This window comes from Tenebrio molitor, chromosome 2 (genome assembly GCF_963966145.1).
Source record: "Tenebrio molitor chromosome 2, icTenMoli1.1, whole genome shotgun sequence".
NCBI lineage: Eukaryota > Metazoa > Arthropoda > Insecta > Coleoptera > Tenebrionidae > Tenebrio > Tenebrio molitor.
The window spans coordinates 18,090,076-18,109,934 of NC_091047.1; the positions used below are offsets into that span (position 1 = coordinate 18,090,076).

The 19,859-nt window shown below is 33.9% G+C and overlaps 3 protein-coding genes across 3 annotated transcripts; 1 reads left to right on the plus strand and 2 right to left on the minus strand.

Annotated features, from left to right (window-relative positions):
* Window positions 1–10,887: 10,887 nt before the first annotated feature.
* LOC138123443 (uncharacterized) lies at window positions 10,888–12,056 on the minus strand. The gene is made up of 4 exons (XM_069038205.1): window positions 11,740–12,056; window positions 11,421–11,687; window positions 11,173–11,355; window positions 10,888–11,122 (listed from the first exon to the last, which is right to left on the minus strand). Exons 1-4 carry the CDS (start codon window positions 11,997–11,999, stop codon window positions 10,966–10,968), a joined length of 867 nt encoding a protein of 288 aa, XP_068894306.1. The 5' UTR covers window positions 12,000–12,056; the 3' UTR covers window positions 10,888–10,965.
* Window positions 12,057–15,180: 3,124 nt separating this feature from the next.
* Window positions 15,181–17,554, plus strand: ECSIT (evolutionarily conserved signaling intermediate in Toll pathway, mitochondrial). Its single transcript, XM_069038183.1, has 2 exons — window positions 15,181–16,029; window positions 16,208–17,554. Exons 1-2 carry the CDS (start codon window positions 15,896–15,898, stop codon window positions 17,397–17,399), a joined length of 1,326 nt encoding a protein of 441 aa, XP_068894284.1. The 5' UTR covers window positions 15,181–15,895; the 3' UTR covers window positions 17,400–17,554.
* A 434-nt stretch (window positions 17,555–17,988) lies between these two features.
* On the minus strand, window positions 17,989–19,751 carry LOC138123440 (G protein pathway suppressor 2). Its single transcript, XM_069038197.1, has 4 exons — window positions 19,262–19,751; window positions 18,976–19,211; window positions 18,864–18,911; window positions 17,989–18,719 (listed from the first exon to the last, which is right to left on the minus strand). The coding sequence occupies exons 1-4, from the start codon at window positions 19,591–19,593 to the stop codon at window positions 18,328–18,330; spliced, it is 1,008 nt and encodes a 335-aa protein (XP_068894298.1). The 5' UTR covers window positions 19,594–19,751; the 3' UTR covers window positions 17,989–18,327.
* Window positions 19,752–19,859: the final 108 nt, after the last annotated feature.

The following is a 19,859-nucleotide window of genomic DNA, read 5'->3' on the forward strand; positions in this document are numbered from 1 at the left end:
GTCTAGCCTTTAGTTTTCGAGAAAATCGCTAAACATTCAAACATTTTTGCCAAGTGTTTTCAAAGTTTCGTCAATTTCAAACATTTAGGTCATTTTTGGTGTAGACTGATTCACAATTCACGCTTATTACTATTGGAGCCACGGGAATAATTCTAGGCTCCTCGTTGGATTTTTCTCATTCTTCTGATCAATTCTATGTAATACAATTGATTATTATAAGACCCACAGTCGTGATGTAATGCAGCTTTAGATTTCAGTTCGAGGCTTCCTTTCTTGGGTCTCCAGTCCGAAAAATGACGTCTGTGGGCTGAACTTTTCCTATTATTGAATTCAACTCCTTTACTACATTAAACTAATTCCGATTCGCTTTGACTTCGTGTCAGAACTTTTTTCAAAAAAAATCAAGTGCTCTTCCTTTAAACATTGTTTCACGTAAAAAAATAACTGCTTTAACTGCCTTATTAAGCTACATATCGCGAGGAATCTTATACCATTCGATTCCTCCCATCAATCCGCTTCTTTCAAGCTGAAAAGATTTACAATTGAACTAATAGTTTTCGAGAAAATAGCAAAAAACCAAAAGACACAACTTCTTTGCACATAACTTTCATCATTGGATCATTGGAATCATTGGAATCCATTTGCATTTTGGACCTTCCCCAATAACATCCGATTTGCAAAGGATCTCACTAATTATTATTGGAGCTGCGGGAATGATTCTAGGCTCGTTGGATTCTTCTCGTTCTCCTGGTTAATTTTGTGTAAAGTAATTGACCATGTGGGGTTCTAGTCCACAAGATGGCGTCTGTAGGTCTGTATTTTTGAATTCAACTCGCCCACTACATTAAATTCTACCGATTGGGTTCGAATTCCGTTAATAGTAACGGGCCTGCAAATAAATGTATATTTAGAGCGACCTATGGAAATTCAATTGTTTGCAACATTTTTCCAGCGTTGAAAATGACACAAGAAACATCTGACATTTTAACGAAATACAATTAGGTTAGCAAATACCGGGTGATCAAGAAGGACTGTTTAAATTGGCAGTACAATTAAGAAAAATTTTTAATTCGGTTATTTATAACACTGCAACCGGATATGTTTTGTTGGTTTATTTGACAAATATCTGATATAGGTATAGCATTAACAACGACAAGCCATCAACAACCGAAAGTTACTCCTGTTATACGATTTAAAATACCATTCAGTGTTACCAACTTAAACAGTCCTTCTTGATCACCCTGTATTTTTAATTTTTGTAGTGCATTCTCCCTATTCCCCCTCCACGGAATATGACAATATGAAATTGGGAAAAAGCTTACTATGTAACCTGTGTAACTCCAGAGAATAAGGGCCGGTTTTTCAATCGATGATTAACATTTTGATTAGCTAATCGTTACTTCTTGATTAATTTCAAATTAATCATGGATAGTGTTTTTCAAACCAAAATTCAATTATGATTAACTAACTAAAAATTAATCGAAAGTTTGTCACGTTGGTATTAACTTTTCTGATGCTTTTCTGTCAAATCTGACAACTTGGCGGTTTGTGATTTGACAATTTCAAATTTGTAATTTTGGTTCATGGTAATTTTAGTTAAAAACCATTTCTTGGATAAGTAAATGTATTAAACATGTAGGATTTATCAAAATGAAAGATCGTTTTGTAGTTAGCATGGCGAGTACAAATGTGAGTAATTCAACTAAGCGATCTGGCAATTTCTCTGAAGAGGAAGAGCAATTGCTTGTGAGCCTAGTGGCACAAAATAAGCATATTGTTGAAAATTGAAAAAAATAAAAAGCACAAAACAGTTTCACTGGTTGTAGATTTGTGTGCATCACAAAACTCTCCAGCCACGAATGATCCTGTTGCATAAAATCGCAGACTCAAAAGAAACTAATTTTGAGGCGATAGACAGTCATTTCTGAAACAAAAATTTTGCTGGTAACACCTGAATTTGATACAGATTACTCCGTAACACTCATCGGATAGTTGGATAGGAAATAGCTTCTTCTATTTTTTCTAACAATCTTTCTACTGTTTGCGAAGACAAACGAAAGTGACTAAAAAAATCTTTTTGGTCCCATTCTTCGAAGTGATTGGGACTGAAACGTATAGTTTTTCGCCTCCGTGGCTCTTCATCGGTACTATAAGTATTAATGCCATAAAGATAATCGATCATTATTCTTTGCTGATTGTTTTAATCAAAAATTTTCAATAAATCGGCAATGTCACTTCTGACGTTAATCATCAAATTCCGATTAATTCATAGAACATCGTATGATTAAGTTAATCAGGAATAAACATAAACATTTTTGTTAATCATAGGTTGAAAAACGGTAAAATTGCGTTAATTACAAATTAAACCTTAATCAAAAATTAATCATCGATTGAAAAACCGGTCCTAATTGGTTACCTACAAAAATTACTTTACACTGTTAACAGAATTAGAATGTCGCCTACGCCTACTCTAAATATATATTTATTTGAAGGCCCGATAGATTACGTTACGAGTTCAGAAAAGTGGAAGTTTACTAGACGAGTATAGCAAGATTAAGTAAGAGCGTTAGCGAAGCATTACATTTGACATTTCATTTTGACATAATAAATTTGACGTTTCATTTTGACATAATCTTTTTTATACGTGTTTCACGTAAGAGTACGAGCTTGACGAAGTCTAAACGCAACACAAAATACATTTCACAATGGGAACTAAATTATTAATTGTGGTTTTGGACACTCCTAACTAACACAATCGCTAGAGCTCTTTTCGGCAAATGTAGAAAAAGGGAAAACATTTAAAATTCAGGGATGCCCAAACTACTTTTTGTCAAAACATGATTTATTACACCTAGTTACTCATGCAAATCGGATATTGGGTTGCATTTTGAGATCGTCAGGCTCGTACAGTTCGAGACACAGAATTTCGGGCATCACTGTCAATATACCGTCAAAAAATGTAAAATAGGCTTTACATTATTAACCTCAATTTTACCGTTTGCGACGATTTTGATTGACATGCGATTGACGTAAACAGGAAATAAATTTCAAAATTTGACCTTTGAATGTCACGTTGACAATAAAGAGTGATTTACGTCGCAATTTTTTGAAATGACAGAAAAATGATGCCCGAAATTCTCTCTATCTGTACTATTACGTGAAACACGTACGGGGTCATTATAAATGTTTGTAACAACTCGTGGGCGCGGGCGTAACGGCGCATCTAAACTGATCTAAACTCCTAAAGCATAGCGCACGGCCACCTTCGATGGTACATTTATTTATAATGACCCCGTATACAGGGTCTATCAGCACTGGCAGACCAAAATGCGGTGAATTCATCATCTTCTGGGAATAATAGGAAAAATGTTCAAAAAAATCTATCTTAATTAGGAAAGAAGCAATTTAAACTGACCAATCCTGTTGTTGATGTTAAGTTACCTATAAATTAGTTTTCCTGCTTTATTTGTAACTATGGATGCATTTCAAATGATGCATATGCATTGTTGAGTATCTGCATTGTTTGTGCAATGACGTTGGTTTTTAGGTTATATGTAGTATTTTTCAGGTTATAGTATTTCTGCTAGGATGTTCCCTATTGGGAAAACGAACTGCGTACTCCTGAGCAGCAACTGTGGCAGTCTCATCACACTGTCCATATAAGACAAGCATGTCACAATATTCTGAAGAAGTAAACATTAAGCGTTTTTAATGACTTTTGTAATTGTCAGAAATAATTTATTATGAGATAATATTCAATTATTATGTCTTTGTAACAATCAAATTTGTTTCGATAGTTACTAATACCGGGTGTAGAATTGGTTTACGAGACATAGGATTTTACATGTAAAAATAAAGAGTTTCAATTATTGGCTCCCCTAATAATTTTACGGCAAAATAGTTAAAATGAAAGTTGGAGAGAATTAAAATTGCTGTCTAGTTTGAGTCTTACTTTTTTTTTAACATCTTGTGGTACTGAAAGAAAGGCAAGAAAAAAGTTGACACAAAAACAGTAAAAAGTATTACTAAGCATGAAATTGTTTTTCTTTCTTTAAATGTTATTATGGAGGATCTTTTTTAAGCAACTTCTAAGCAACATTTGCTTCAGGTTTCCCAGACCGATGAATTCCTGCCACAGAAACAATTGGAAGAATTGTAGAGAAGTTTGAGCATTTAATGGAAGATACCTTTTCATTCATCCTGTAGTCCTGTACGACTTCATTTGAAAGGCAAATTAAAAGACAATTAAATAATAGAGAAACCATCCGACAAATACATAGTATTTTAAAAGTCAAATTTCATGGCTAGTGCTACTTTTTAGTATTTTTGTGTTAACGCTTTTCTTGCTTTTCTTTCAGTACCACAAGATGTTAGAAAAAAACAAAGAGTGGAATTAGACAGTATTTTTAATTCTCTCTAACTTTCATTTTGACTATTTTGGCATAAAATTATTAGGGGAGCCAATAATTGAAACTCTTTATTTTTACATGTAAAATCCTATTGGCCGGTTGCACCAACGTGAGTTAAATTTAACTACAGATTAAAATATTCGAAAACATTGTTATAACAATAGGTAACTAAAGTAACGAAGCATTTTAACCCACAGTTAACTTTAACTGGCTTTGGTGCAACCGGCCCTTAGTCTCGTAAACCAATTCTACACCCGGTATAATTTTTTAAGGTAATTTTATATCTACAAGCGATTGGTCAATTAAAAACGCTCTTATTTTAAAATACGAGGATGGATTTTTGAAAATATTTTTCCTATTATTCCCCGAAGATGATGATTTCACCATATTATTTTGGTCCGCCAGTTCTGATAGACCCTGTATATGTAATAATACAGGATGGTCCCGATATAACCTGCCAAAAAAATTCTGCGCCATTAGAAGGATCTAACAAGTCCCAAAAACCCCTTTTCATTAGGTCCAAAATAATGTGGATAAATTAACCCCTATCCACACCCATTCGACGCTGCTGATTACAAAAATACGTACCTACTCAGGAATTAATTGTTGGTGTTTGTAAGGATGACAGTATCTAAGCAACATAGGTACCTGAATCGTTTATGACAAATCTCAAATCTGACAAACTAAATCAAATTAATGACATTTATTGAAAACGCTGTACACTGTGTGCGTTAATTCACCAGCTTATTTAGGTACAAAAGCTGATTTTGTAGACTGAGATGAATTGGTAATAAATAAAGTGGTGTACCTCAATGTGTAAATAAATGTAGAGGTAGTGTGTGCAAAATTATGGAAGAACTGTGTAATAAGAGTATCGTGTTAATTGTGGTTAAATAGTCAAAATAATGTATTGAATAAATTTATTTACACTTTACATATTCGTACTTTCAACTCTAACTGAGAATATCTACTAACTAATGAAAGGTAAACTAGACTAGAAAAATTATTTTATAATAAATGTTCTGTGTGCCTTCCGTTGGCATTTAAATTTAAGCACATTTGAGTACGCCGGTACCAATTTTCATAAACGGAATTCAGCATTTCTGGGTTTTTACGAATCTGGTTCGCGGCGTCTGTTACGCGTTTCTGGAGTTGGCCTTTTGTATTTATTTCAACTTCGTATACCAAATCTTTCGTGTGGCCCTAAAAATTAAAATCCAGAGGGGTTAAATGGAGGATCGGGGACGCCATCGTATTGGAATCAGTCAGAACCAAAGTCACATAAATGCAGATGTAGCAACACAAAAGTACAACGGGACGGAAGGACCCCTTCAGGAAAACGCTCGCCTTATGGTCGCCTTGCCGGTCTTGAATTGCCACGTGTTTCGTCATAAAGTAAATGCAAATCGGCGTGTTCTTGTTTTGTGAATTTCATAACTTTTTGAAGGATTCGCAAATTTAAAATTAAACTTGACAAATATCATAGGTGTTACAGGTACCGTTGCTAAAGAAATTGCAGCCAAGTAACCAGAATTACCTTTTTAAAACCGATTAACTCATTAGCGTACAGCAAATGTTGACCAAATTTTCAATTAGTTTTATCTCGAAAACGAAAAGACTTTTATTAGAAACATTTTTCGTGTATGAGTTCTACTCAACGTCACCTATTACTAGATTTCTTCTGGCAGGTTATATCGGGACCATCCTGTATACAGGGTGATCCAAACTTATTTTAAAATGCTCTAGCAACTTTATTTCTTGACTGATTTCAATAAGCGATATATCAAATGAAAAGGTGTTTAAGGGGCTATGAACTGCCATGCAATATTTATTTTTTAAAGTAGCAGTTTAAGTGGGGTGATATTTAACTTTCTTATTTTAAATGGTGACATATGTTTTTCATTACTTATTTTTGAAGTCACTATTTTTCTAAACATTGCTGTATAAAAATATTATTTGTTTTTTAAAAGTTTTGAAGAAATAAAAATGTTTAATAAATAATATTTGAGACATTTTAATGAAAAAGCGAATAAAATCAAGTTGCTGTCAGCTAGAGCATTTGTTACGCAAAGAATTTGACAAGGACACGCTGTTTCCGTACCTCGAATGGAGTTTAGATCTGACATGTAGCATGTCGGTCATTTCTTCAAAGGTATTCATTTTTACTGACGATTAGCTCTAGCTGACAGGTCTCACAAAGCAACTTGATTTTATTCGCTTTTTCGTTAAAATGTCTCAATTATTATTTATTAAACATTTTTATTTCTTCAAAACTTTTCAAAAAACAAATAATATTTTTATACAGCAATGTTTAGAAAAATAGTGACTTCAAAAATAAGTAATGAAAAACATATGTCACCATTTAAAATAAGAAAGTTAAATATCACCCCACTTAAACTGCTACTTTAAAAAATAAATATTGCATGGCAGTTCATAGCCCCTTAAACACCTTTTCATTTGATATATCGCTTATTGAAATCGGACAAGAAATAAAGTTGCTAGAGCATTTTAAAAAAAGTTTGGATCACCCTGTATAAGTGGTCTAATTTTTTCCGACAAAATTTGTCATTTAAGACATAAGTAGCTTTTGCAACGACAATTTAATTCATGTATAAAAAATCTCATAAGGCGCTGTGATTTTGTCACTTTGACAGCGGATAAAAGTTTGCCCTAACTTTTATCCGGCAAAAACATTCAGGTAACTTATACCTTTAGGCATCTAATACCTTTAATACCAAATAAAAAAAATAAATTTGTATTGTTCATTCATTAAATTGTCTCTTATTTATTTGCAACTCAAACTAATTGCTTGACAATTAGACTCGAAAAATTGGCAGGATAAAATCAACTCCGGCCTACGGCCGTCGTGCTTTTATCGTGCCAATTTTTCTCGTCTAATTGCTAAGCAATACGTTTTCGTTGCAAAAAATATTTATCCGACTAAATGATACCTCTTGTGTAATTACAGTCGAAAATTACACGAGTCGACGAAGGAGACGAGTGTTATGTATAAACCGACCACTAGTTTTAGTTTAAGACATTTTTTCATCAATTCCCTTTTGGTACAGAGACACACTCATTTATTCATCGTTTTTCATCAGTTTTGTACAGGGTTTTTTCCCAGAAACATATATGCCATTCACGATGTTTTGGCATAAGGGGAGGCCATGGAAAAAGTGCATTTAAGTTGGCAGTAAAGCTGTCTGTTGAATTAGGTTATGTTTTTCTAAGTTTGAGGTTATAAACTGCGTCATTGTCAAGTGCATTGTTGTCAGTTTTACTAGTTTGCAATATAACAATACTCACACATTTTTATTCCAATTTAACAAAACAGGAAACTGACTTGAACAAACTACAGAATAGTAGGGACCGGGACCGAAAGACGAAGTGGCTCCTGTTAATTTATGCACCACTTAGATAACCCACCTATACAGTGTCTTAACCAACCAGTTAGTAACTTCTCAATGAATTTTTCATTTTAACCAAAACATTCCTAGAACTAGATTGTATAAAATCTTGTACCTACTTATTAAGCCTTACTTTATTCGAATCTTTCTGCAAAATATTTACACATCCATCGTCTATGACAAAAAAGAACAAAACTATTCAACTTCCATAATTTCATTAGAAAATTCTGGATCATCATTACCTGCTTCAAAATCCCAATCAAATTCCGAGTCAGATTCTCCTAATGAAATTATTAAAGGAAAAACGTTTTCAAATGAAAGATTTCACATTAATTTTGCCCAATCTTCCGAAATAAGTTCTTTCCAATATCTACAAAAATATTGGCAAATTTCAGGAGTGCATTTCAAAATAGACTCAAGCCATAAATTCACAACTCTATCGGGAAGTTATAATAGGTCTTACAAAACCCCTGTGCCAATTGGGTCGTTGTTTCTTCCTTCACTATCCGTGTTACATTTTTTTCTTGTACTCACCTACGAATCAATTTATACACAAAAAAAACTTGACTTCATTATAACTTACTGAAAATATGTTCTGCAGTCTAATACAAACACCATCAATACGTCTTAAAGTCGCTTAATTATGATTACGGTAAATTCGGCAACATGTTACGTTCATTTTGATAGTCCGCATGTCAGGCACTTTCGTGACAGCAGAGATGACAGAAATCAAACATGTATCCAACGTTAAAAAATGAAATCATAGCCTCCCCTTATGCCAAAACATCGTGAATGGTATATACCTCTCCCGCACTGTCAAAGTGTTTGCAAGTTGCCGCACTGCCGTTCTGAGACTAGTAATTTTTACTTTAACGTTTGCGCAAAAATTTTAAACTTCATATTTGAAGTTAAGTTTAATAAATTCGCTTTCTTTCATTCAAAGTAGGTATTACTTACACGAAATGACTGAAGAAGAAAAAGATATGAAACATAAAAGAATACTGTTAACGGCCAGAGAGAAGCACGGTATTGTTAATTACACTACCCGACATTTTTGATTTTTTTTTATAATTGCAGTGAAAACACCTAATCTGGGGTAATTAGGGTCTGTTGATTCTATAAACGTCAACAGATTTATTCTAGCACGTCTAGATTCCGAGTTAGGAATAACATGTGACAACCTATATGCATTAATGTTATTTTTATTAAAACAGTAAAAAAACTTAAAAACCAATGATAATTCTATTGCAAATTGTTAACAGACTAAGGACGATTAAGTACCAGTACAATCCAATAAAAAACAAATTAATTTTTTTCTTTTATGCGGGCTATCATCTTCCTTTTGAAGAACCCAACAAAAATCACCCATCATAGCGGGATACCATATCCCCTGGTACATATCCCAAACACAACTTAAGCCTACTTAATTTTGCACCTTCTAGTGTACTCTTCATGCTTATAAGAGAAATGAATTTACAATGAATATATTATTATACACGAGTACATAAAAAATGTTCATATTTGTCTAGTTCGCAAACGTGACGTGATGGAATATGGAAATCGGGTGTCATATAGTTCTAATAAATGAAAGGTATAAGAAATTCTCATACTTGGGTCAGTTAGAAAAATCATGTCGGGTAGTGTTATTGTTTGGAAAGAAAAGAATTAACTACAGGCAACTGAAACTGTATGTCACCATAGGTACACTCCTAAAAAAAGTCAAAAATTTGACACTGACAGAGCGGGAGTTTAATAAACGGATAGTATATTTTGACATATTTAAAAAGAGCTAATTTTTCTGAACAAATTTTGTAAAGTAAAAAATTTGCTATCTTTTTCCGTTAAAAAATTATATGTAAATTTGTAAATATCAAAAATTTGCAATCGTCACGATTTAAACAAGATAGCAAATTTTTTTATTTACAAAAATTGTTCCAAAAAATTAGCTCTTTTTAAATATGCCAAAATATAAGTATGTTTCTGGAAAAAAAAATCGATGACGTCATCACTTCAGTTTCCAAATATGGAAAAATATGCAAATTTGGTTTAAAATGGACCTTACTCAATCCTATTTATGAACCTCTTTTCAGATTTCTACTATCGTCTTTCCTTCTCTTTTAATTGAGCTGAGACATCGAGTTTCGGTCACCTGTAACGCCTGTACATAGTTGTTATTTCTCATTAAATTTTTACACCCAGCTGTGCTTTTTATTGAGTATACAACGGTTTTGGAGATTTACCCAAAACTGTATGTTTGGACATCGATAACAAACACCTTGTTTGTTACACGTGTGTATCGATTTAATATTAATTTGACATTTCATTTTAACATAATAAATTTGACGTTTCATTTTGACATACCTACTTACATTTTTTCGCTGAAAAACTCTCCTGCAGTAGGGTGTTTCTTCACTATAATACAGGGTCATTATACAGGTGTCCCCAAAAAAAAGATGAGTCCATAAGTCTCTTATTTATTGGAGGATTTTAATTATTTATACATCAAATTAAATGGTTATGAATAGGCTACAAAAACCATGAGTCGCACACGAGTGGCTTTTGACCAATGTTACGAGATAAATTGGCAACAAACTCGAGTAAATTTTAGACTTTTTATTTGGTTGTCATATTAAACCCGTTGCTATAACATTTTGCCATTTAAACCATCTAGCTTCGCGATTTCATAGGACCATACGGTCTGGAAAAATTTTGATTAGATTGATTTTTCCAGTTGAAATTTAGTAGTCATTGTTGAGTGACGGACAATGATTGGTTGAAAAACTCTCCTACTGCAGTAGGGTGTTTTTTCACTATAAAATCACTTTGATTGGTCCAGATTTGAAAAATACTGCAGTGTAATTGTAATTACTATACCTAGACTCTCTGCCTATCTAGCAGGTCGGGGTCAAAATAAAATTCACGTAATGTCCTAATTGACAAGAGACAGTTAATTACTTTACGCAGCACGTTTTCACAAATTTTGTTTTTCATATCCACGCTTTATCTCTTTTTGTTGCCCACATTGTAGAATCACGTTCGAGAATGCAATATTTAATTGTTGAATAATAAAATTGACGGCCATATGTATATTCATTCTAATGTAATAATTCACAGATTAATAATACATTAACATCTGAACAGTGAATGTCTTAATGCATTCGCTTCTTAATATTGTTTGGCTCCCCTACATCAACGGAACTTTTACTAATTTTACATTTGTATTTACGACTACGTGTTAAATTAATTTTCTTTGTGCCTCTGTCAACAGACTGACTTCTTGAGCGGTTCGAATTTAGTTCATGATTTCTAAAATGTAAGATAAAACAATAAAAGTCTTAAATTTACTAGGTCACCACCTTGGTTTTTCATTTTCCGTTTGAGTTTTCTTTGTGTCCACGTTGGAATTACTTTTACATTCATTCGTAATGAATTGAACTGCGAGTTCCTCTCCGATAATTTCATCGACGGTTTGTGATTCTTGGTCGCTGATGTAGCTTTTTAGCGCTTGGACCGTTGTATTTATTTTATCCATTTCATCCCTAATAAATTATCGATGGAAAATCCTGTGGTAGGATTGTTAAAAAAAATTAGCAAATAAAATTACCTCTTAATTACAACACAATCGTTATATTTAGCTTTAGCTCGTTCTAATTCGCTTCTTAATCGTTCCGTATCTAAACATGCTCGGCAGAGAACTCCATCCCAAGTCTGAACACTCTTATCTCTAATTTCTACAAGTTTCCGTCCAGAAGCTTCGTTGTATTTCATACTGATGTAAGCTTCTCTCAATTTTTCAAAAATTGCCTGATTGTCTTTAACAAACTGGAGCTGTCTTTCCAGTTGAGTCACTTTATGTTTTTCATGTGCCAAACTGACAAACTTCAAATATACTTAATTACATACTTCAATCAAATTAAACTTACTCTATATTAGTTTTTTCATTTTCAAAAATCAAATTACTACAACGAAATTCCAGATCTGATATTTTGGCCCTTAACAATTTGCATTCATCGGAGTCAACAGAAATCTTACTATCGCTACTGAGAAGTTCTGAATCTCCAACTTCATTTTCCAGTACTGCTTCAGCACCAAAATTGTTCTGTAAATGTCTGTTCGGTATTTCACTTTCAGTGGAACTTTCACATAATTCTGATAATTTGTCTTGGGGCACAAAACTTGCCATAATAAATGTCAAATAAATAAATTAACTAGAAACATATTGTTTTCAAAACCAACTAGGGAAAGGAACTATGACAGATTACATTGGGTGATTCAAAATGATTGTGGATAAGTATGGCAACTAAAAATTTATGTGGCAACTCTGTAACCAGGATAGAGTTGACATTTTTTGACAATTCATAGTCGCGAGATTTTGAAAATTGTCAAATCAATGTGCAATGGTTTATTTCAAATTCGGACTATCTATGAAAATCTGACATTTTAGTTGGCAATATTGTGATTTGTCTTAATAAATCTATTTTAGGTTATAACTGAACCGAACACTGCTCCCAAGTTGTTACACTTTTTAAATAATTGAACGCATTAGGAACAATAATCGTAAAATTGTAATTTTATTTAAGAATTAAATCTATTTTAAAATCAAAATTAAACGGTAATAATTTAATTAAAGCAGTTAATACATATGCTGTTCCATTGTTGACCTATTCTTTTGGTGTTATAAAATGGTCTAAAACTAATTTACAGAATATAAATATTCAAACTAGAGTTCTCTTTACAAAATTTTGTAAACATCACCCCAAATCTGCTATTGAAAGATTTAATTTACCACGCGAAAATGGTGGTAGGGGTTTTTCAAATCTAGAAATTCTACAACACAATCAAATTGCTTCACTAAAAAATTATTTTCTCAATAGAGCTCGTGATAACACTTTTTTTAATGCTTTGGTTTCAGCGGATAAAGGTTACACACCTTTAAATTTAAGTGATAATATAATTTCAGAAATTGTTGAGCCAAATATACCTGACACTATAGCAAATATAAAACAAAAGTCTTTACATGGGAGATATTTTAAAGAGCTAGAACAGCCAGAAATTAATATTCAAGCATGAGATGCATGGCTTAAAAAATCAAATATTCATCCTGAGACTGAGGGTTTTATATTTGCAATACAAGATCGTGTTATAAATACAAGAAATTATAAAAAACACATATGCGGTTTACAATCGATCATTGATAAATGTAGGATTTGCGGAACTGAAGGGGAAACCATTGAACACATCATTTCTTCTTGCACCGTTTTGGCTCAAAGCGAATATAAAAAACGTCATGATATATTCGCAAAAATTATACACATGAATTTAGCAGTTAAATTCAATTTATTAAAGGATACACAACCACATTACATTTATAAACCAGAAAGTTGTTTAGAAAATGACAATTACAAATTATATTTTGATCGCACAGTTTTAACTGACATTCACATTCAGCAAAACAGACCAGACATTATTATTTTAAATAAACAACAAAAGCAAGCATATCTTTTAGATATAGCTGTTCCAAATTCACACAATATAACACAGACATATAATACAAAAATTAATAAATATTTAGAACTCTCCGTTGCTATGAGAAATCTTTGGTGTTTAGAAAAAATTTCGATTTTACCATTTATAATTTCAGCAACAGGAATAGTACCGCAATCTCTTTTTAAAAATTTAAAAATTTTGGACTTAGAGAACACATTGGTGGTTGAAATTCAAAAAGGTATATTATTATACGGACGGGCGGACGGTGGCCTAGTGGGAAAGAGCGTAGACTCTCACGGCACAGGTCCCTGGTTCGAATACCAGTCACGGCGGACCATTTTTCCGTCATCATCTCCATCCGTCCCCCCTTCAATTGGCCGGCCAGCAATTAAGGGTGTATTAAAAAGGCTCAAAAATGTAGTGGTTAGTACGGTGGAGGAGAAATATCTCTCTCCACGGCTCGGTGCACTACAAAAAGCGGAAACGGCGAGATACCGTAAGACCCCGCAAATTATATATACATATATTATTATACTCATGTCACATCGTGAGGAAATTCCTTAACATTGACACAGAACATAAAACACAAAAAAGTCAAAATGTGGAGGCGAGACGCCGGTAATTATGTTGATAAGCACTGCACTATTACTTGATAGTATTATCCGTAATAGTGTATGTACTCCGGCAAAATTGCCGTGCCGCCGGGTGGAGGTGGGATAGTAAAATAATTGAAATGAAACATACATATTTGTAGGGGAGTTCTGGGTAAATTCTTATTAACTAAATTAATGACGGAATTGACAACAATGCGAATATTTAAAAACGAAACGTCATATGACAGGACCTGACGCCAATCTAACAAAAAAATATCGCGGCCTCCTGCGTGTTTAAAATAATCGTGAACGGCATATATGTAGTATTTTACAGTAGAAGTCCGTGAGGATAGCCTTTACGGCTGAGCCAGAGATTTTGTGAGACGAGCTCGCAGAGCGAGTCGAGTAATACTGGCGAGGCAGAAAGGCCCTAACGGACGTGTATTGTACGGTCGGTGGACAAATAAAACTGGGACACTTAAAATTTAATCTATGTAAATCAGACCATTGAATTGTCAATATATTTGTCAGTGTCTATATAATATGTCATACCAAAGTTAACCTATTTGTGATAAAGCCGTAATTAAACCATGCAAATTTGTAAATTTTGACTTATGTGATTGTCATTTTTGTCCCAGTTTTATTTGTCCATCGATTGTACAATAGTTTTTGTAAAATCTCTACGATTCATTCACAATTATCTTTTTGAAATACATTTTCTTCAACGCCATCGAAAAACCGAATGATTAATATACAGTGTGGAAACTATGTACTTATGGAATAAATTCAGTAATGTCGAAACTAATGACATTTGTAGAAAACGCTGAAACCGGTCAATTTTTATTTCTCATATCAATTTTTTTAAATGGAAACCCCCACTTTTTTTCCTGTTTCTGAGTTTCTGATAGACTTTCCTACTACCTAAACGATGAATGAGAAAAATTGGTAGATGATCGATGACCTTGACAAAAGCTGCGCGAAGGCGGAGCCCAATTTTGATAAGTGAAACGTAAAAACGTCGGTCGTTTAGTTCAAATTTTCAGGGTGGCGGCAAATCTGCATTTTACACTGTTCAAGGATTTGGATTAGAATGCCCGACATTATCTAAGGACTTGTCGGCTTCTCGCCAAATAAATATCAACATAAATTAGCTCACAAATCTGTAAAGCGTGACAAAATGGTACCGATGTTTTTAGTTCGAATAGTACTATGGCGGCCACAAAATTTTGGCCGTCACTTTCTTGACATTCAAGAAAAGTGTAAATAAACCTTTAGGGATCGTAACCCTACTTTCGATTTCTGTCATTTTGACAATCAATTTAAACTGTTTGAAGCTCAGATATTCCAAAAATCCGACATGAATGAACAAAATTAGAGCAATCGTACATAGATAACCTGAGGTAAACGTTCTGTGTAGTAGAAATGACAAAATAATTTTGAGTTTTGAAATTTACCACCCAAAAAATAACGTTCATAATCAAGACGGTAATCATGATGACAATAAAGTACGGATTACATTTTTTTTTTTTGAATTGACAGACAATGACGGCCAAAATTTTTTGGCCGGCATAGTACAGAGGCTTCGGTACGCATTTTGGTTTCTGCGTCATCGACTGCGTTTTTGTTCAGGGTAAACCTGATAATTTTCCTCATTTTTGTTCTCGAGCAAAAACGACGGTTTTCCAGACACACACTTCAGATTTGCATCGTTTTTGTTCGAACAGACTTGTTCGTCGAACAAAACCGTCGAACAAAAACGCAGTCTGTGGGGCCTTTTACATAACAATTTTTTTAAGAAAATGACAAATTTATATACAAGCGATTTACCCCCAACAAATTCCCGAAAATTCATCTATGCTGACGACCTGGCAATGGTTTGCCAACATCATCCAATTTTTTACACAAATCACTTATATGTCCAAGTTATGAATTTTATTCCAGTTAAAGTTTCCACACTCACAGTACTCACACTGTATATACACAACTATTGAACTATTCAATGCAGATTTATGTCCGTGTGCCATTGCCATGTATGAACTATGCATTAATGATTACTGAGATATCGATTTTTAATAAAGAAGAAAACAGGGGGCAACGAAATTTCAAGTGGAACGTACCCTCAAAACCAGTTTTGTGTTTTAAGTTATTTGTTTTTGTACTGCTTATGTGTGAGGTTATGTAGCGTAACACAATATATAACCTAAAATTGTGTTAATAATTTTTGTGTTATTAATGTCGATTATCATTATTAAATGATGTCTATATTTATTTTATGCAAATATTATTAGTAGTAGTTTTTTACTGATTCTAGAACATTAAGTTGCAAGATGTTTTTAAGCAAACTACTACACTTCACAGTTCTAAGCAAAACATCGTTCCTTTGGGTAAAATCTATGAAACACTATAGAAGAGCATTACCATCACATGCAGCGACCCAAATTTTATGTGTTAGATTCTGTAACACCACCTCAAAGTCCAAAGAAGTTGTTATATATGGTACTTTTGAAGATGTGGAAAATAAAAATAAAGGAACATATTTGGATATGATTCACATTTTTGTGAACAGAGATCATGTGTACCGCAGAGGTCATGTGGAATTTATTTATTCTGCTCTGAAGAATATGGAAAGTTTTGGGGTTCATAAAGATGTGGAAGTTTACAAAGCCTTAATAGATGTTTTACCAAAGGGCAAATTTATACCAACCAACATGTTTCAAGTTGAGTTCATGCACTACCCTAAACAGCAGCAATGCATAATTGATTTGCTTGAACAAATGGAAGACAATGGTGTAATACCGGATTATGAAATGGAAGATTTATTGTCAAATATTTTTGGCAGAAAAGGTTTTCCATTGAGAAAGTATTGGCGAATGATGTATTGGATGCCCAAATTTAAAAATGCTTCACCTTGGCCTCTACCCAATCCACTACCAGATGATATATTTGAACTTGCCAAATGTGCCATACAACGCATCGCTAGTGCAGATGTGCAGTCACAGATTACAGTGTACCAAAGTAAAGAAATAGAGGACTCTATAGATGACACTTGGATTGTTAGCGCACAGTCGCCCACTCAAAAACGTTTATTAAATGAGCACAATGTTAAAGAACCTATTTATGTGGAGGGTTCTTTTAAAGTGTGGCTAAAAAACTATCCCGTAAATTACTTCATCTTGAGGAAAAATGCGAAACTTGCTGAAATGGATGTAGAAGATTTGGATGACGTCAGCAATATCAAAGTACCACTTTTTAACTTTAAACCTCCAGTAAAAAAATTACTAAAAAAAGTTCCTTCAGTACATGAACAAGAAGATGGCGTGATTTTAGCGTTATGTGCTACAGGAACTTCAAGTAAAGATTCGTTATTATCGTGGATTCGACACTTGCAGAAAGACGGAAATCCGATACTGACAGATGTGCCAGTAGTATTTACTTTAAAAAGTGGAGTACGAGATCTCGTGCTGGGGGATAATGAAGAGACGAAAAGTGTTGAAGTTAAATAACAGAATATTTTTAGTAAAAAAAAATTCACCTCGATTGTAATTAATGAAGCTCTTTTGTTCATATTATGTTGATTGTAAAGTGTAAGAATAATTTATTACATGTTTCTAAAACATCAACTTTCCTTTTAATAAATAAAGGAAGTTTTTGTACCAAACATTGGTAACGTCCTTTTTATGTGAATGTTCAATTGTTTTTAGGGAAAGTCTAGTCTTCTTCTTTAGACAGTTATATACCACGCGTTTTAGGATGGCGAGAGCCGGCGCACCACGATTGGTGCTTTGGAACGGTTCGGTAAATAATGGTCGTTGTAGTGGCGTAACAACAAAGAATTAGATACCTAAGTTTCTTTTAAGCTGTTTGCATTTCCAGTTAACTGTCTATCTGTGTGTAAATGATAGGCCTTGCTTTTATGATTATCCGGGGTTAAATAATTCCTGGACATTTCTTGAAACTGAGTCATAAACCGATAAGACTTCGTCGCTGAGACTTTTCAAACTGCAGGCTGGCGCGCTTTTATTGCGCATCCAAGCCGCTTGCCATCCTAAAACGCGTGACCTGTACTTTTGTTCAAGGGTTTTTTATCAAAAATGATGAAAACATCCTTTTTATTTTGATATACATAATATATTTTTAATGACAAAATAACTACTACTAATAAATTTTAAATCTGTTGAGCTTGAATTCAAAAAATAGATAATTAAACAGAACTATCATATTTGCATTTCTGTCTAGAATGAATTAGTGCTACAAGACCTTTAATGTGTGATATTATTACAAAATGTATATATTGATACGATCTATTAATTCCTATTACCTTTACATTAATATTTTTAATTTGTCTATGCAAACAAAACAGTCGATGACAGTAGTAAAAACAAATTACAACTTCTCCAATACAATTTTAACAACTAACATTGTCTCATCTACTCACTCCCGGGGTGGATAATTCATTGGAGTTCCCGGAGATTGATACAAAGGACGGCTTTGTGCCGTATACAGCGAAGCTGGAGTGGACTGTTGATACTGTTGCTGACTCCTTACTGGATATCCAGCAGTTATGCTTCCAGTCTTTGCAGCTGGCTGAGCTGGGCTGAGAGGTATTGAACTGCCGTGGATAACGTGTCCGTGCGAGGATGGAGCTCTCAGTGCGTAATGTTCTGGTATTTTTTGTTCTAAGTGATAAGTCTGGGGCCGCGGCGCCTCGTAAACGCTTCTGGTCGGTTCCCTCGACGAAATTGAGCCAAGTGGATAATACATAGAAATATCCTGTGGAGAAACAGAGTAGAACGTGGCTGGCTGACTTGGATATTGAGGTGTCTCTGAAATTGGTATGCACGATTTAATAACACGTCAATATGGAAAATGGAAGAAATGTTTACACTAGCAAAATAAAAAAGCATGATCATGAGGTATGATATTTAATCACTTTAAAAATGAATTTAAAGTGGTGCTGAAACACTCACTGTTCCACAATACTGCCCTCACTAATTCATTACGTCTACCATCATCCTCTGCAAACAAAGAACAAATTAAAACCCACCTACAATCAACAGAAAACTTTAAACAGTGTCTTACTCTGTGGTGAATTCTGATAAGATCCTGTTCCAACTGGTTGGGGTTTGTATCCGTAACCTTGATGATATGAAGAGACAGGCACTGCTGGCTGAGGGCTAGGACTCCGTGGTCGTTTCACTGCAGTTTTGAATGTGCCTTGTTGTTGGGGTACTGACGCATTCCTTGGCACGTTTTGTGAAATATAAAGTTGTTGGTGAACCAAACCAGTTTGCAAGGTTTGTATTGCAAGCACATCACTGCAACCATGACAATTTTATTATTGCTAAAAAAAAAAGATGTGACCCACTTATTTTCCTTTTGTCTTCTTCTGTTGTCATCCTCATTCAGGACTTTCTTAAGTTGCAAAAATAACTGGTGCTTTTCTTCTTTCAGTTTTTGAAGTTTAGTTTCTAACTGTGAGATTTGCTCTCGGGTTTCACCCAATGTCATAACGTCTTGTTGTTCTCGAGCTTCTCGTTCTTTGCGTAAACGTTCTTCTTCAACTTCGGCCTCTCTTTCTTGCTTCTTTCGCGCACGTTCTCGTAAAATGTGGGCTTTGAGAACTTTCCACATTTGTTCAGAACGATCCGCTTTGTTGTTGTCGGTTATAGCGGCTGGCATGGTGTTGGCAGAAACCATAAAAGTACTAAAACTTCCTCGTTATCTCTGATTAATAATTATAAAATAATTCTTCAATTATAATTAGTTATAATGAGGTTATGTATTAAATATATACACAGACATACATAGCATCACATATGTGTAGCACAAGTGACACCACAGAGTGACACTAATGACATATGGATATGTGTAGAATAATCAGTTAAGGCGGTAAATTCAAATCTTAAAAAAAACATTTTATCTATTTCACATAAGATACTTTTTCATATACGTGAAGACGATTA

Bases quoted from the DNA above. Each gene is read 5' to 3' on its own strand.
- LOC138123443 (XM_069038205.1), bottom strand. From the start codon at position 11,999: ATGGCAAGTTTTGTGCCCCAAGACAAATTATCAGAATTATGTGAAAGT. The intron at 11,688-11,739 runs GTAAGTTTAATT...GAAGTTTGTCAG, and splicing joins AATGAAAAAACTAATATAGA to TTTGGCACATGAAAAACATA. The intron at 11,123-11,172 runs GTGGTGACCTAG...CTTACATTTTAG, and splicing joins ACGGAAAATGAAAAACCAAG to AAATCATGAACTAAATTCGA.
- LOC138123440 (XM_069038197.1), bottom strand. From the start codon at position 19,593: ATGGTTTCTGCCAACACCATGCCAGCCGCTATAACCGACAACAACAAA. The intron at 19,212-19,261 runs GTGGGTCACATC...TCATGGTTGCAG, and splicing joins AGAAGACAAAAGGAAAATAA to TGATGTGCTTGCAATACAAA. The intron at 18,912-18,975 runs GTAAGACACTGT...CTTTGTTTGCAG, and splicing joins TTATCAGAATTCACCACAGA to AGGATGATGGTAGACGTAAT.
- ECSIT (XM_069038183.1), top strand. From the start codon at position 15,896: ATGCAGATTTATGTCCGTGTGCCATTGCCATGTATGAACTATGCATTA. The intron at 16,030-16,207 runs GTGTTTTAAGTT...TACTGATTCTAG, and splicing joins GTACCCTCAAAACCAGTTTT to AACATTAAGTTGCAAGATGT.